General features: G+C 41.2%; 1 protein-coding gene across 3 annotated transcripts in view; it reads left to right on the top strand.

The window, feature by feature from the left end:
* Positions 1–9,824: 9,824 nt before the first annotated feature.
* cd82b (CD82 molecule b) overlaps positions 9,825–17,870 on the top strand; it is a 62,197-nt gene continuing 54,151 nt past the window's right edge. Inside the window, exon 1 of one of the 3 annotated variants that reach the window (XM_029635031.2) lies at positions 9,825–9,981. In XM_029635031.2, coding sequence (XP_029490891.1) covers positions 9,840–9,981 — 142 coding nt within the window. In that variant the 5' untranslated portion in view covers positions 9,825–9,839. Of the gene's footprint in view, positions 9,982–17,733; positions 17,830–17,870 lie in introns of those variants that run through there. The other 2 variants (XM_029635032.2, XM_029635030.2) reach the window with 2 other exon arrangements.

Below are 17,870 nucleotides of genomic sequence, written 5' to 3'. Positions count from 1 at the left end.
TGCTTCTCGGAGCCTGTGAGCCATTGTTGTACAGTCTATCTGTGCGTTTTAGTTCCACCAATAAGTAATTTTCTATCGACATGGAGGCTAATGCTGAAAGCCGAGTCTGTCCAGTAGCATTTCTGGAATACGTTTTGATTCGCTTTAAGGCCAAGAATGACCGCTCGACAGAAGCCGTGGACACAGGGATAGTCATTGTCACACATGCCAATGTGTAAAGTTGCCCCACGTCCTCATTCAGATTTTTCTGCTTAAGGAAATCAAGGAGATCAGAGGGACTTTTCCCTTCAAAATCAGCCATAGCATACATTACAGTCAGTTCTGTTTTGTTTTTAGCTTGGATAGGTCGAACAGTGTTCCGTGACTCTCTGTTAAGCTGGAGAAGGCTGTTTGCGGGATTTTTTTCCGGTAGGTCTGAAAGTGGTGGGGGTCCAGGAGGGAGAGAAACATACATTTTTCGTGGTCTTGAAACCTGTGTCGTATCTGGCAAATAATGTTGTCCAGAATATTGCTGTGGAGTTGTTGGTAGTATGTGTGAGGGTCTCCTTGTGCTGGGCTTCTGCGTGCGCTGTGTCATCGTAGATTTGACTGAACCTGCGCCTCTCTCGCTCAATTGTAATAATAGGCATTCCCAGCAGTACAGTTTGCAGTGCTTCTCGGAGCCTGTGAGCCATTGATAGCGCTCGTAGTTGGAACTTTGAAAGAGGCGAACGAACCCCTTTCCCGCCTGTGACAGGCTTTGTAGCGTCGGCGTCGGGCGACCTCTCCTGACAATGTCTAACTTTTCTTGAAAAGTTTGTTTTGAGAATGGCGTTATAATTATATCCTCGACCAAATCGATATCTTCTCCTCCTTCCGCCATTGTGGGTTGAAAAAACAGCTTAGTAGTACGCAAATTAATTAGTTTATCAAATTCAGTTTCCTAGTTCTGAGGTTTGCATAGACCTGCCTCTCGATATTGGTAATTCAATCAAAAGACGTGCACACACTACGCCTGCTAGCTGGCTCCTGTGTAACACTGGAACCAGCCAGCAGGCGTACAATAGCCAACTCTAAAGCTGATTGGTTGACACTAAATTTTCATTTCATTCATTCTTTAACCTGTTGCTTCTACTCGGGACGCTTGCATCCCAACTAGAGCTCTGGAAATGCAAATGCGCTACGCTAAATGCTAATAGTATTAGTTAAAACTCAAAAGTTCATTAAAATACACATGCAGGGTATCGAATTAAAGCTACACTCGTTGTGAATCCAGGCAACAAGTCAGATTTTTAAAATGCTTTTCGGCGAAAGCATGAGAAGCTATTATCTGATAGCATGCAAAACCCCAAAAGACCCACAGGGGACGTAAACAAAATAATTAGCATTTCGGCGTTACACAAACCGCACAATAAAATAGAAAACATTCATTACCTTTCACCATCTTCTTTGTTGGCACTCCTAGATGTCCCATAAACACTATTTGGGTCTTTATTTCGATTAAATCGGTCCATATAAAGCCTAGATATCGTTATATGTAGACTGTGTGATAAACGAAAAAAACATTGTTTCAAAACGTAACGTCATTTTTTAAAATTCAAAAAGTCGACGATAAACTTTCACAAAACACTTGAAATACGTTTGTAATGCAACTTTAGGTATTAATAAACGTTAATAAGCGATAAAATTCATCAGGAGCGATGTAAAGATCATTAGCTGTCCGTCTGGAAAAATGTCCGGCTAGAAACTCAACGAAAATATCCGGTCCTGACCGGATTAGATACGGTGTCCTGCATGTGTTTGACCAAGAAAAAAACTCGAAGGGAAATGACAAGACTCTAGACACCGTGTGGAAGCTGTAGGTACTGCAACCTCAGTCAATTAATTGTGGTTCACCTTTATCAATGGGATCAAGTAGCGCATGGATATATTTTCCCATTTTCAGTGATCAGTTTTTCCTGTGCTTTTCGATGTAAATGCCGTTCTGGTAAAGCCACAGCAGTGATTTAACCAGTTTTTTAAACGTCTGAGTGTTTTCTATCCACACAGACTAAGCAAATGCATATACTATATTCCTGGCATGAGTAGCAGGGCGCTGAAATGTTGCGCGATTTTTAACAGAATGTTCAAAAAAGTAGAGGGTCGACTGAAGAGGTTAAGCTACAAGCGCCCGCACTGTTGATTCTGAAGGCCTGAGGGCAGATTTTAGACCCCTGGCAACACATGATGGCTGAATATGATTGGATAAAAGATCTAACATAAAGACCAGCCCTCCAAATCTCAACCTGGGGCTGGAAGCAGTGCAACCAAGAGGAAAGCTATGAAATGAAGAGTATAACTCTTACTCTGGGGAATAATTTTATACATATTTGTGGGAAAAAATATATTTAAAAAATATTATATTCTGATGATGTTTAGGCCAGCAGAGAAGGCCTTGCTGGCCCTGACGGCCCACCACTGCTGAAACCCTTAACAAAGAGTTGCAGTCTTTTGGAATGGGTGGACAGTAATAAACTGGCCCTGAACATCTCTAAACCTAAGAGCATTGTATTTGGTACAAATAATTTCCTAAGTTCTCAACCTCAGCTGAATCTGGTAATGAATGGTATGGCTGTTGAACAAGTTGAGGAGACTAAATTACTTGGCGTTACCTTAGATTGTAAACTGTCATGGTCGAAACTAGATTCAATGGTTGTAAAGATGGGAAGAGGTCTGTCCGTAATAAAGAGATGCTCTGCTTTTCTGACACCACACAAGTCCTGCAGCCTTTAGTTTTGTCTTACTTCATTATTGTCCAGTCGAGTGTAGCAAGGAATGAACTAGTTAAGCTGCAGCTGGCCCAGAACAGAGCGTCACGTCTTGCTCTTCATTGTAATCAGAGGGCTGATATAAATACTATGCATGCCAGTCTCTCTTGGTTAAGAGTTGAGGAGAGACGGACTGCATCACTTCTTCTTTTTTTTTTTTAAATGAACATGTTGAATATCCCAAATGGTTTTGCATAATCAATTTACACACAGCTCTGACACACACTTACCCCAACAGACATTCCACCAAGTGTATTTTCACAGTCCCCAAATCCAGAGCTAATTCAAGAATGCATACAGTATTAAATAGAGCCATCATTGCATGAAACTCTGTTCCATCTCATATTGCTCATGTGAACAGTAAACCTGTTTTCAAAAAACAGATAAAGCAACACCTCACGGCACAACGCCTCTCTCCTATTTGACCTAGATAGTTTGTGTGCTTAATATGTAGGCTAAGTGAGCCTTTTGTTAAAAAATAATAATAATCTGTCCTCGAGCTGTTCTATTAATATTCTGTATTATGTCATGTTCCATGTTTTGTGTGGACCCCAGGAAGAGTAGCTTCTGCTTTGGCAACAGCTAATGAGTATCCTAATAAAATATCAAATTCCCAAATTACACTTAAATGGCGACAGAACCATGTATTCGAAATCTGATAGCTGTGATTTTATTGTTGTCTTTGTGTCTTGTCTGTAGATTGAGCAAGATTTAGCACTGATATTTGGTGATGCAATTTCCTCAAAATTCCTGGGGAAATGGCCTACTGTCTTCAAATAGAAGGTCATCCTGCAGGGTCATAGACTCACACCAACAACCAAGCTGATATACAACAAGTTCACAGCTGAGGTGGAAAATGGTACAGTCATACCACTTTATACTGTAATATGATGTTCTACGATGAGCATGTGGGAGGCAGACATGTTTTGAAAGTTTTCTGTCAGAATTCAAATGTGTGTTTCTAGGCTGGGAGAGTGGCAAGTAGTCCATTCTTCTCCTCGTCCATCTTCTGCCTCCCCCCGCTCAATGCCGCAACAAGCTGGGAAAAATTAACATCTTGTGAAACAGCTGAACATCTTGTGAAGTTCCTATGGGTCAGGCTACAATTCAACACACATTTGTTATTGATCCCCTCCTTCCCCCTCTTGCCATTCACCCCTCAAATGTATAAACACTTACCCCAACAAAGAACACTATCATCAGCTCTATTGCTATAATACCTCTTACTAGTTACACTATAATGTTAGCAGTATAAAACTGTAATGCACATCAGAATCACTGCTATCTGGTTTGTGAGACTTATATTAGATGTTTTGAGAATTAATAGTTGACGTCCTAATGATATATTATTGTCTTATTGGCAGCAACCAGCAGCATCTTGATGGCATCGATGGAAATCAACAGCCCTATCTGCTTGCCGTGGGGACCCAGAGAACGAGCATTCATGCCTACTTCATCATGATTGACAAACATGCGGCGCCTTGTAAGGCATCTGGCTCACTGGGCTGTTTTGACGAGCTTCCAAAGCTCACTTTGTATTTGGTACCTCATACAGTCTGGCAAACAGTTACGACATTGACGTTGATTCAACTAAGGCGAATATAAGGGTAGCAGTGCTGAGTGCCAGAATGTTGCATTTAACATATCTGTTTGAGACACAGAAATGTTTTGTTTTGCTTGCAAATGCCACCAGGCAAATGCCAATATGAAGTTAATCCAATGTCTTTGTCTAGGGAAATCTCTGCATTTGAAGTGTGGTCAGGTTGGTTGTTCACATGTATTTGGCACTTTTTCTGGATGTAGAAAGCATCTTAACAAGGCACATGAAGAGCGTACCGAAGCATTTTCTGATAATGATGGTGAAGGCTCCTCTACAGATGCTAACAGTTTTGCAGCAAACGATGTTGGTGATATGCCAGCACCATGCTCACATTGTGATTCAGCTCTGTATTATAAGAGTGTGGTGGATAATGGTGCCACCAACAATATCTAAACTCAAATCAGCAGGAGTTGGTGAAACAACCGTCAACACTTTAGTCAGTTCCATGGGAAAGATAGTTGATGATATCCACAGTCAAGCTAAAGAGTCAGTGAATATGTTTCTGACTTTAAAATTAATACAATTAATCAGTGTTTTGGGCAAATAGAAAATCATTTCAATGTATTGAATTCTGAAACCAAAAGGTTTAAATATTTCTGAAGAGAAGTGGGGAACTGTAGATCCAGTTGAATATGTTCTTGGCACAAGATATGACACGCGATGCAATAGAACCACTGGAACATATGACCAGGTTATTGTTAAAGATAAATTAATGTACAAATGAATGCACATACCCATCCAGACGTGAAGTCTATTTATAAAAATGCGCACAAACAAAAATTTGCAGCCTGTGGATGGTCTACTTTATGACTTTCGTGGTGGATTTAAAAAAAAAGCATGCTCTATTCTCAAAAGGGAAATATGCAATACAAATTCAACTCTTCTGTAAAGACTTTGAAACAGCTAATCCTCTTGGATTGGGGTGTGGCATATAGAAATTGGGTGCCCTTCACTTTAAGAAATGTCTCTCCAAAGTTGAATTCCTCTCTGCTCAATATTCACCTGGTTTCTCTATTTCATACTCAATATATTAAAACCTATGGGTTTCACTCACTACTTGACCCAATTGTACGAGATGTAAACATTTTGGAAAGTGATGGAATGAAGGTTCTCTTGTACAAACATCAAATTCATTGAACTATTGTCCAAGTAACAGGTGACAATCTTGGTATTCATGGTTTATTTAATTTTGTGGAATCTTTTAGTGCAAGACATAGCTGCCGTTTCTTTCTTGCTGAGAAAGATGACTTGCAGACAGAGTTTAGTGAAGACAGTTCCAAGATAGTATTGCAAACTAAAGAGATGCATGTGACATGCAAATTCAGAGCTTTCACTATGGTTATATGGAAAGAAACAAGTTACTTGAAGGTTCCAATGATTTGGGCTTAAATGCCATTCAGTCTTGTTTTCTACTGCGCAATCTATTTGAAGCACTTGATTGCAGAAACCCACAGATGTTTAAGCATTTGTTTCCTGGAAAAAGGTTGTTACCAAAGCAACGTTTTATGGTGCATTATCCGTGATGTATTCAGAAAATCAGGCTGATTCTCCATGGCTGGTGTATGTGCTGCGAAGCAAAACACAATCAAAAAAGATATAAATACAATGAAAAGCTTTAAAAACATAACTAAAACATTGACTGAGAAACACCAAAGTGGCATGACATACAACTGCCAAACATTTGACCTAGGTACATTGGATATTTGTCCAGGGAAAATGGTGTCCTTAAATTTAATGGAAGGAGCTCATTAGGTGGCAAATGCACTCTGTGTGCCGTCTTCCACTAAGGTTTTGAGTGTTAAATGGGCCAAACATCAAGGGAATGTCTCCCGTTCAAATTTGGTTGTTTGTATTAAAGTTCATTGTGAGATGCCAATATTTCACGCAATCCAGTCTATTCTTGTAAAAGATAACCAGCAGTATGTTGTCATCTTTGCTTTAAACACACTGTTTCTTTGTGAACATTTTAATGTGTTTGAAGTTGTACAGAGAAGAAAGGGACCCCATGTTGTTGACTTTAAAGATATTTTGTATCACAGATCATTCGACATACAGATGTCCTGTGGTGGTGATGATTCAAGTTAGTTTGTGGTCCAGTACTGCTTCATGTGATTTCATTTCCACGCTTGTACACAGTATCAGAACCATTAAGACATTTCCCCACGGAGGCACGGGCGTTCAATTCATACTGTCCCTATTGCTTTATTTTATTTCAACGATTGTACACCATGCAAGAACTGTTTGGGCTGTTTTGCAGCAATAGGCTTTTGTGTTGACTGACCCCAATGGTGGAACAAACTCCCTCACGACGCCAGGACAGCGGAGTCAATCACCACCTTCCGGAGACACCTGAAACCCCACCTCTTTAAAGGAATACCTAGGATAGGATAAAGTAATCCTTCTCACCCCCCCCCCCCCCCTTAAAAGACCTAGATGCACTATTGTAAAGTGGCTGTTCCACTGGATGTCATAAGGTGAAAGCACCAATTTGTAAGTCGCTCTGGATAAGAGCGTCTGCTAAATGACTTAAATGTAAAATGTAAATGTATTTATGGTAGTAATTACATTTTTCTGCGTTTACCCTGATCAAGGTCAATTTATTTAGTATGAGTCAGAGTAAATGTGTGATAACACTGGTAGGAGTAAACATTATACTCAACAATTAACTCTAGAATACTGAACAACACTGCAGAGTAAAAAACGTGAAACGCAATGACGTAGGAGTTACATTTCTACACCAAGTTGAGCAAATACAACTCTGAAAAAATAATTTGCCAGAGTACATTTTACTCTTTGGACTGAGACTAAATGTTATCTTTGGCAGAGATACGTTTTCTTTAAATAGAGTTAAATTTACTCTGTAATTTTTACTCTATACTTGTCTTGAGCCTCTTCGTGGTATACGCACACCTAACCACATGCAAAGGGTTTTCTATTATTGGGGTTTCTATTATTGACTGCAGATCGGTGGTGGGGTCATCTTTCTTACGCAGGCAAGACGATGAGCCACCACACACACACCCTACATTACCTGTGGTGAAGGCTTGACCTAAAAAAAACTCCCACTGTATAGAGTACTGTAGATGTGGTTCTGGATTCTCCTCTGATTTTCATGAACTCTAAAACATTATAAACTATATAAGCGTCCCCACCAGGATAATAATAGGCTCACCAAATCTGCTTTCTTTCAAAAGATGTGAAGCTTCAAAGTTGATATGTTGAATTTCTACACAGCTGGATCGCCTATTTTTACTGAAACAATCAATTACTGTAAGTATTTAGCCTAAGGACATACAGTAACAGCAGCATAATAACATAGTAACGCACAAAAAAATGGGACCTGAGGCTCCCTAGCTTTTCACCACTTCTATGAAGCCACACTGATGCTTACCTAACTTAACATTGAAGGGACGAGCAGGAGAGAGAATAAGATAAGTTATACCCCTTACAAACCAAGACGAAAACCTGCCAACTTTAGCATGCTGGCAACTTTTTTCCGTATTTTCTATGTATCTGTCTGAAAGGTGTTGCTGGTATCAAAGCCCAAACTTTTATTGCCCCCAACAGACCTAGTTATAATTGCGGTAAAATTCTGCCTACGGCTTAGTATAATATAAATGTACCCATAAAGCTGATGCGGCATTGGCACGAATTACATTTTAAATATTCTATTGTTGTCAGACATCACACTTGTTCTTGTCAATCACAAAGCTTCACAGAAATGCTTTCAATGCATTTATTCTCTCCATTTAAATGTGTGTAGTTCTGTCCTTGAGATGTTCTAGTATATTGTCACAGAAATGCTTTGGCATTTAGCCTGGGGGAATGCACACTGCAATTTCATATATTTAAAACAAATATTTGACAGGTAACTATTTAAATGCTCTTATATTTAGCTTGTTAATGATAGCTTGATCTGCATGTTTTCAACTTAGCCTACTAGCGATGGGTAGTTTATCTGTCTTCAGCCAAAATAGCCCATGTGGACTGGGGAATTTGAAAAGAGAGCAGGTGCACGATGGGGTAATCACATCTAACATGGATCAGAAAATGTTTTCTCAAATCCAGGTTAGATTTTTTGTTTAACATGATCGGAAAGAGCAGATTTAGTGTTTTTATAAAAATGAGGACATGGGCTGTTTCAAAATACTACTTTTAAATTAGCCTAGGCTATATGACAGCGGTTCCATATATTCCATGGCATTCAAGTTGTGTGGGAAAAATATGATTTATATTTTATATTCCATTATATCTAAAATATGCGTGTTGACTGTGATCAAGGCAGGGGAATGTAATTGTCTTGTCTGTTTAATGAACAAGAGAAGAACTATTGATTTCATTTGCATAGCTCAGCCTTGTAGCCTAAAGGTTGCACAGACCAGTGACATAGTTAAACTCAAAATATATTATTTTATTTTGAAAATACATGTTATTAGTCTTTTGTTAGTCATGACCTGACTAAATGAATTAGTAATACAGATAATGGAACACTTACCGAGTGATGCAAATGCTTCCACACAGGTGTGGTTCCTGTGTCAATTAAGCAATTAACATACCATCATGCTTAGGCTCATATATAAACATGCTGGGCAGGCCATTATTTTGGCTACCATGTCTATGCCCTCATAGGATGACAATGCCCCCATCATCAGGGCACGAGTGGTCACTGAATGGTTTGAAGAGCATGAAAACCAATGCAAATCATGTATACCATGGCCGTCTCAGTCACCAGATCTCAAGCCAATTAAACTCTTATGGGAGATTCTGGAGCGGCGCCTAAGACAGCGTTTTCCACCACCATCAACAAAACACCAAATAATGGAAATTCTCATGGAAAAAGGGTGTCGCATCCCTCCAAAAGAGTTTCGGACACTTGTAGAATCTATGCCAAGGTACATTGAATCTGTTCTGGCTCGTGGTGGCCCAACGCCCTATTAAGATACTTTATGTTGGTGTTTCCTTTATTTGGGCAGTTACAGTACCTGTAGATGTCTTTGTGATGGTGTATATTCAATGGATTTATTAGACGCCCACCCACATCGACACACCGCTACCACACTCAATATGCTAGCATGCTTACGGGATATGGTCAGGTTAACTCTTTTATAGGGTGGTATCAGTGGTCAGGGTGGGAAAAAACACATGTTGAGGAAGGAATCAACAAACCTATTCATGTTAGTGTAACTATATTCAATGTAAAGGGTGAGCTCATTATGACTCATGCATGAGCGAAGTTGGCTACTTTCTTAATTTTGTGTAGTTAAATTGAAGGCCTTTAAAAATGATATCGTGTTCTTGAAGAGAACAGTAAGAACAACATGAAATTTAACATTTAAAGTATTATGTTCATGAATTGCAATAATTATTGCAGAGAAAAACATGTTGCAGTGGCCTAATCATTTAACAAACTGTACAGTATGACTTTTTTACAGACATGAAAGAGGAATTAATCCATGTCTGCGGCATGGTGGGGATCTACCACGCCTTCACAGCCAATCGCGTGGCCCGTCACTGACACACATCCCGTTCTCTCACACGCACAACGGGACAGACAAGAAGACGGACAACTGTTCTCTCCACATTTTACACCAAAAAGTAAGTATTTGTTTATTTGTGGGGTTATTAGATATGAGTTATTATTAGACAAAGTCACGAGGTATTTTGATAACTCTAATGATAGTCAGCACGCTATATAGCTAACTTAGTAATGCTAGCTAGTTTACATTTCTGAATAGGGCTAAAGTTATCTGGTTTATAACTGAGCCATACGCTAGGTAGCTGTAGCTAGCTATTAGTAATTTACTGTGAATAACATTTGATAGGGAAATGTGCTAGGCAAAGTGGAACTTCCCAGAACATCCCGAAGTTATGGACAGCTGTCAAGCCTCGGGTAGATAGAGAAATGATGAGTGAGCGCTATGCGCCCTGGTTGAATTTGGTGATTAGAAAGAAAGTTGTAGGAACATTTTCCCTCTGGTTGTATGTAATAACGTTAGCTACAATACAATAACGTTTGGTCGATTTGTGAAGTTCACACTTCTTGCATTGAATAGCTGACACAATCTATAAATTGTGTTTTTTTCCTTTGCTTTGGCCTTGGTCTTGAGAGATGGACCCATGAATGTTGTAGCTCCTGGCTTGGTGCAATACAACTTGGTGTAAACGGATTCTGTGTCCATGTGCATCCTCCATTTTTCCTGTGAGTTGACAGTTGTTAAACGGAGAACGCTGGGGACCCATAACATAATACAAAAATATTTAACCCCAGAGGGAGGGCTGTACCATGCGAGGGTAATGGACTCACAGATGTGAATATTATGGATGTGACCAATAGAAAAACATGTATTAACGTTTTAACGCCTTTAATCGGTTTTCCGTTAAAACGTTGAGAAAATTCATAAAATTCCACATGCACTATGCATAATCTGGTCCTATTTCGTTTGACCGCTAGGGGGCAATTAAATTCTATCAACACTTAGAAAAAAGGTTTCCAAAAGGGTTCTTCTGCTGTCCCCATAGGAGAACCCTTTTTGGTTCCAGGTAGAACATTTTCTTTTCTAAGAGTACCACAGTCATAGGCTGAATTTAATCTGAAACCAAACAATTGGCCATTAAGCCCTTTATAAAGTGGCCACTTGCTGTTTTGTCCAATAGTGATCACTTGAGTCTGCAAGTGTTTTGGCCAAAATGAGCATTGAGACATTGCACACTCCACTTCCCAACTGACACTTCCATTTGTGTCAGTTGGAAGACAATCCATTTGCGAGCATTGTGTTCCGCTACCTGTCTTGTGCATGACTCACTCACTATGAAACACGGGCACTGGGGCAAAACGAAGCATCAGCTGATTTAGCTTGTTGTAGCCTGCCTGCTGCTAGCTAGCTTCAATGACAAACACATGGATTGAATTTTAGCTAGCTAGCTAAGGATGTTGGGCACTGCACACATACATTTGTCACTTATTTACAATAGTTTGACAACTTGCTGATGAAGTTGTGGACATGTTCCCAGCAGTCAGTCAGGACTTCAGCTTGTTTCCAAAGCACCAACTGCTTCATTGTAACGTTGAGTCAGCTAAAAGCACAACGTAGCAGCAGACTCGACAGGGGCAGAGTAGGCTGTTCGCTGCTGTCGCTTTGCCTTTCTGTATAATTTTTCCAGCTTAACGACGATGATGTGCGGTGTGCTATAATAATAATTTGAAAGATGCATATCGCCTAACGTTACAGCATTTTTGCATTACATGTTTACCAGACTGCGCGTGCGTCCGTCCATGTTGATTTTGTCCTCCCATACCATACGCAATCAGGTGGTTGAAATATCAAAACCAACTCTGAACCAACTACATTCATTTTGGGACAGGTCGATAAGCAAACATTTATGGCAATTTAGCTAGCTAGCTTGCTGTTGCTAGCTAAATTTCTCTCGATCCTGACTAGTCTCCCAGTCCCTGGCGCTAGCCAATCAGCTAATGTACACTAGCTTGAAATGGAACCACTTTCTGTAAAAATTAGAAAAGTGTCATATCTGAAAAGTAGCTAGCTAGACTATCTATCATGCATGATGGACGCATCTTCTTGTCATGGATGCCATGCCACGGTTGCCCTTGGATTGAAGACGTAATCCGGAGACTGAGGTGTTTTCTCCTTCTCTTTAGCTATCATACTCTAATTCCACTGATTTCAAAACTCAAGCCTCCAGAAAATGGAGAGCAACACATATGCAGCTCCATTACTTGATACATTTTTTAAAAAGGTTCGTTCAACAGGATTACCAACACAGACTGACCAGCTCAAATAGACAGAAGCCATCTATATGGCAGACCAATCCTCTCTCGGCAAGTCCAGCCCACTCATTATCTCAGCCAATCATGGCTAGTGGGAAGGTTGCCAACTTTTTCTGTAGCTTAACCAACAAGGCTCTTAATTTAACAATTTTATTCATATTTACAGATGGCATACAAGTTTGTTATTAAGGCACATGAAAGTTCACATGTTCCAGATGGCATTTCTGCTAAAAAACGCATTTTGATACAAATAAACGTTCAAATGGCTCTCCTGTGAAGTCGTGACTTGCAACATACGCCTGGTTTCCTGAATCGCGTCACACGTCTACCACTTTGTGGAGCCGTTAGAAATGCTAATGATAGCCTAACCATTTTCAGGTAGATGGGAAGGCAATTAAAAGGTAACACAGTAGCTTATGCCTACCTGGCAGAATCATGATTATTTGCATTAATCCAGTGGCCATTTGTTTTGAAAACTCCATCACATGTGCGCTACAGAAACACCTACAGCCAAACACAACTTTCTGGCTTGGGCGCACCTGAATGAAAGGGTAAGCATTTTGTGGACTTAGAACATCCCATTTGGTTGTTTAAAAAAATATATATTTTTTTTTGGTATCGTTTTGATATCGGGTATTGTTCTTTCAAATTCTTCCCTCTAGAGGATTTAGCAGAAATGAACACATGGCACTTTGAAATCGGCAATAAATACATATTGCTCTTCTAATTTCTGTGAATGTCCAAATCAATGTAAGAACTGGTGTTCAACTCAGGGTTTCCGTTAGCTGGTAATAGCCTGATTTTGGCCCCCCCAAAAATAGAAAAACTGATAAGTAAAATTGCCGCCTGACAATTAAGAACAAAAAATACCATTACGAAATAATGCTTTTTAGCCTATTCATTTACTTAAATACCAGTCGATGGAAATACATTTGACAGGTCATGCTTATCGGTCTATAGGGTAATTAGCATAATTTTGTGAAGTTAAATTGGCGCATGTGTGTACAGTATATTCGTTATGTATCTTATTTATCACATGCTTACAGCATACAGATACAGAGCCGTTGAGCGGAAAATATGTCAGCATCTCAAACACCAAATGCACAGACAATGGTAGGCATGCTTCATCAGCACGTCACACACCACTTTGCAAGGAGCTGGAGGTAGTATGAAAACATATACTTAATTGTTTGAAACCTGAACGTTTTGCTACCTTGCTTTAATTAAAGTAGCCTAGCCAAAATCCGACCATATCCGTGGAGGAAATTATTTTATATAAACTTTATTTTATTTCTTTCACAATCCTAGTCATATTAGCAACCCATGCTAATTTTTGCATATAGATTTCCCTTTCTACATTTCTAACTGATATTTTCATCTGTCACACTGTTCATAGACTTCAGTGCAGGACAGGGGTTGAGGTGTTCATAGACTTCAGTGCAGGACAGGGGTTGAGGTGTTCATAGACTTCAGTGCAGGACAGGGGTTGAGGTGTTCATAGACTTCAGTGCAATACAGGGGTTGAGGTGTTCATAGGCTTCAGTGCAGGACAGGAGTTGAGATGTTCAGAGGCTTCAGTGCAGGACAGGGGTTGAGGTGTTCATAGACTTCAGTGCAGGACAGGGGTTGAGGTGTTCATAGGCTTCAGTGCAGGACAGGGGTTGAGATGTTCAGAGGCTTCAGTGCAGGACAGGGGTTGAGGTGTTCATAGACTTCAGTGCAGGACAGGGGTTGAGGTGTTCATAGACTTTAGTGCAGGAGAGAGGTTGAGGTGTTCATAGACTTCAGTGCAGGACAGGTTGAGGTGTTCATAGACTTTAGTGCAGGAGAGAGGTTGAGGTGTTCATAGACTTCAGTGCAGGACAGGGGTTGAGGTGTTCAGAGGCTTCAGTGCAGGACAGGGGTTGAGGTGTTCATAGGCTTCAGTGCAGGACAGGGGTTGAGGTGTTCATAGACTTCAGTGCAGGACAGGGGTTGAGGTGTTCAGAGGCTTCAGTGCAGGACAGGCTCATCATGGATGGAGGGTGTAGGAGAAGAGCTCAACTCTTCCACTGAGGGCAGGACAGGATTTCACTGGGAAGACAAAAAACTAACACAACACACTGTAAATACAAAAATCATATACATTCCATTACAGCAGCGCCACCATAGGTTTGGTCAAAAAGTTTCTCCATGAAGTTAAACTCAGACATCTCAGAATTCACAAAGTCTAACACAGACTGCCATCTCGCACACTTGACACATTGATGTAGCCCGTTAAATGTTCCTGGATAAAGCCCTGATCATCCACATACCTAAACGATAACTGCGAGCAGACTGGTTGCACCATTGGTCCCAGAGTGGTGGGGCAATTCTTACTTCCTGGGGCCTGGAGTTTTTTCATTTTCTTGACCTATAAGGTATGACAGCGATTAATGAGTTGTACATGTTTTGTACGGGCCATTATAGGACCAGTTTTTCTAATCAGGTCACATGGTTTTAAAAACCTCCTGGAAAAAACTCCAGCATGGTCAGATAATAGGTCCGGGACAGGTAGCACATCCGGTGAACAGGTCAGGGTTCCATAGCCGCAGGCAGAACAGTTGAAACTGGAGCAGCAGCACGACCAGGTGGACTGGTCAGGTCCTCAGAGAGAGAGAAAGAAAGAGAGAAAGAGTGAATTAGAAAGAGCATACTTAAATTCACACAGGACACCGGATAAGACAGGAGAAGTACTCCAGATATAACAAACTGACCCTAGCCCCCCGACACGTAAACTACTGCAGCATAAAAACTGGAGGCTGAGACAGGAGGGGTCAGAAGACACTGTGGCTCCATCCGATGATACCCCCGGACAGGGCCAAACAGGAAGGATATAACCCCACCACTTTGCCAAGCACAGCCCCCACACCACTAGAGGGATATCTTCAACCACCAACTTACCATCCTGACACAAGGCCGAGTGTAGCCCACAAAGATCTCCGCCACGGCACAACCCAAGGGGGGGCGCCAACACATTGCTAACAATAATGAAAATGTCTGCAGTTTCTACTGGTCATTGTTTTCAGGCTGGTTATATTGGTGCAAGCTAGGTACAAAGCTAAAGCTAGCTACCCCAGAAGTTGCGGTCGGACATATAATGCTTTCTAGCCAACTGTATTGTAAACATATCATTTGTGGCAGGTGTTTGCTTGCAGACTTTTTTGTACAGCTTTGAAAATTCTACTGATAGTAGTGGTGGAGCTTGGCTTGCATGTGCAAATTCAGCACACACAACATTCTATAATAGTGTTATTTGACATGTCAAATTAAAAGCTTATTTATCTCATCAAATAGTGTTATTGTCAAATAGTGTTAAAATAGTGTTATAGTATAGTATGTCGTGAAGCTAATAGCAGTGACTCTATTACTGTGTAACTCCAGTAGGGCAACATCTGAACAGTAGCGCACTTGGTAATGTGTGTACCGGTGCTTGATCAGTCGCTAAAGCCAACGGTTGATTGTCAAGGGCAATGAATTCCATTATCTTGGCATTAATGGATTTTGCTTTTGAGTTGTCTCACTGAAAATATCTTACTCTTTCAAATGACTGCTCGATCCACACAGCAGACATTGTGGGCTAGGTTCGGAATGCTGTGTTGCACGTGAAGCGCAAACGTTTACGTGGTGTCATTACGTCCTGTACCTACATTATATAGGTATGCACGTTAGCTTAGACATCGGTTTTTAACATTGCCGTTAAACTAGACATCGGGGCTATACCGATGTTGGCATTTTTAGCTAATATCGTTCGATTCCGATATGTTCACCGATGTATTGTGCATCCCTATTTTGTACACCTAGTGTATCTAAAAACAAAAAAGTGCCTTCTCCCAACTGCTGTTTTCAGATCTCTCCACAAGTTTTCAGATCTGGACTCATTGCTGGCCACTTCAAAACAGTCCAGCGTTTTGTCTTTAACCAATCCCGGGTGCTTTTCGAAGTGTGTTTGGGTCATTGACCTTATATGGAGACCGAGCTTTCGGGAAACTTGTGTCTGACATTGCGCTCCAAAATGCCTTGGTATCAGTGGAGGCTGCAGAGGGGAGGACAGCTCATAATAGTGGATGGAACTGAGCAAATGGAATGGCATTAAGCAAATGGAAACCATGTGTTTGATGTTGTTGATACCTTTCCACTTATTTCGCTCCATCCATTATCACGTGCCAGTCAAGGTACCACCAACCTGTGCTTGGTATTCTGCTGATTTCATGATGTCATGCACATGTTCAAGGCACCCATTTCCAGAGGCAGCAAAGCAACCCCAAAACATCTCTGAACCTCCTACATATTTGACTGTAGGGAAGGTGTTCTTTTCTTTTAGGGCTTTATTTTGTTTTTCTTTAGAAATAGAGATGGTGTGCTTTTCCAAAAATATGTAAATTGCCGTCAGCCTTTCTTCTGTCTCTCTCTCTCAGTAATGGGGTCCTCCTGGGTCTCCTACCATATAACCCCTTTTCAAAAAAATTACATGCCCTCCTAAAACTGGTTAGAACTCCAGTTCAGTTTGTGATATTAAGATTCTAACAATGACTGTGTGTTATATCGACATATTTAGAAGAAGTCAAGGACAGAGGGGGCCATGACTTTAAAAATGGCAGAGTAATAAGATAATTTGATTAATGAGCAGTCCAAATGACTGCTTTAGTGGTTCTAGTGTTAAGGTTTATGTGCTTTGTGTAGTAGACTATAGTATCTGCTGCTACTGTACTTAGGCCTACTTGTTTTTTTTATGTGCTCGACTAGGATATCTGGTTCTGATCAATCCTGTCCTTACACGTTAATAATGTGAGGGCAGATGCAGGAGAGGAGAAGCAAGTACAGGGAGTGAACATTTAATTAACAATGGGCATGGAACAGGACAGGACTGCGTCTGGACAGGGGAACAGGTAAACGACAATAATGCTGATGCGGGGAACACATGGAGGAACAGACAGAGATAGATGGGGCAATCAACAAGGTGAAGGAGTCCAGGTGAGTCCAATGAGCACTGAGGCGCGTAATGATGGTGACAGGTGTGCGTAATGAAGGGCAGACTGACAGTGACGTGACAATACCCCCTCCCCTCTAGAGGCGCCACCCGGTGTCCCGCCTGGGCGAGCCTGACGGGCTAGCCGAGGCATGGGTGCTGGACAAGCCGGCTGATGTGTAGAAGCCCGACGAGCCTGCAGATGTCGTGGGAGTCGGCTGAGGCATGGGAGCCTGACAATCCGGCTGAGGCGTGAAAGCCTGACGATCCCACTGAGGCATGAGAGCTCTCGACGAGCCGGCTGAAGCATGACGGGTGCCTATAGAGGCAAGAAAACCTCTTGAGCCAGCTAAGACATGGAATCCCGACGAGCCAGCCGAGGCACTCTCGGTTCCATTGGCGACGGCACCCAGACCCAACGTCAGCAACAAAAACAAAAAAACTAAAATTCCCTCATGCTTCACATATTGGTGTCAGCATTCTGTGAGGGCAGATGCTGGAGACGATAAGCAAGTACAGGAGGTGAACATTTAATGAAACTCGGACATGAAACAGAACACGGACAGCATCTGGACATGGGAACAGGTAAATGACAATAATGCTGATGCGGGGAACACATGGAGGAACAGACAGAGATAGATGGGGCAATCAACAAGGTGAAGGAGTCCAGGTGAGTCCAATGAGCTCTGATACACGTAATGATGGTGACAG

Source organism: Oncorhynchus nerka, linkage group LG25, assembly GCF_034236695.1.
Source record: "Oncorhynchus nerka isolate Pitt River linkage group LG25, Oner_Uvic_2.0, whole genome shotgun sequence".
Taxonomy (NCBI): Eukaryota; Metazoa; Chordata; class Actinopteri; order Salmoniformes; family Salmonidae; genus Oncorhynchus; species Oncorhynchus nerka.
This window is presented reverse-complemented; position numbering and strand designations above follow the sequence as displayed.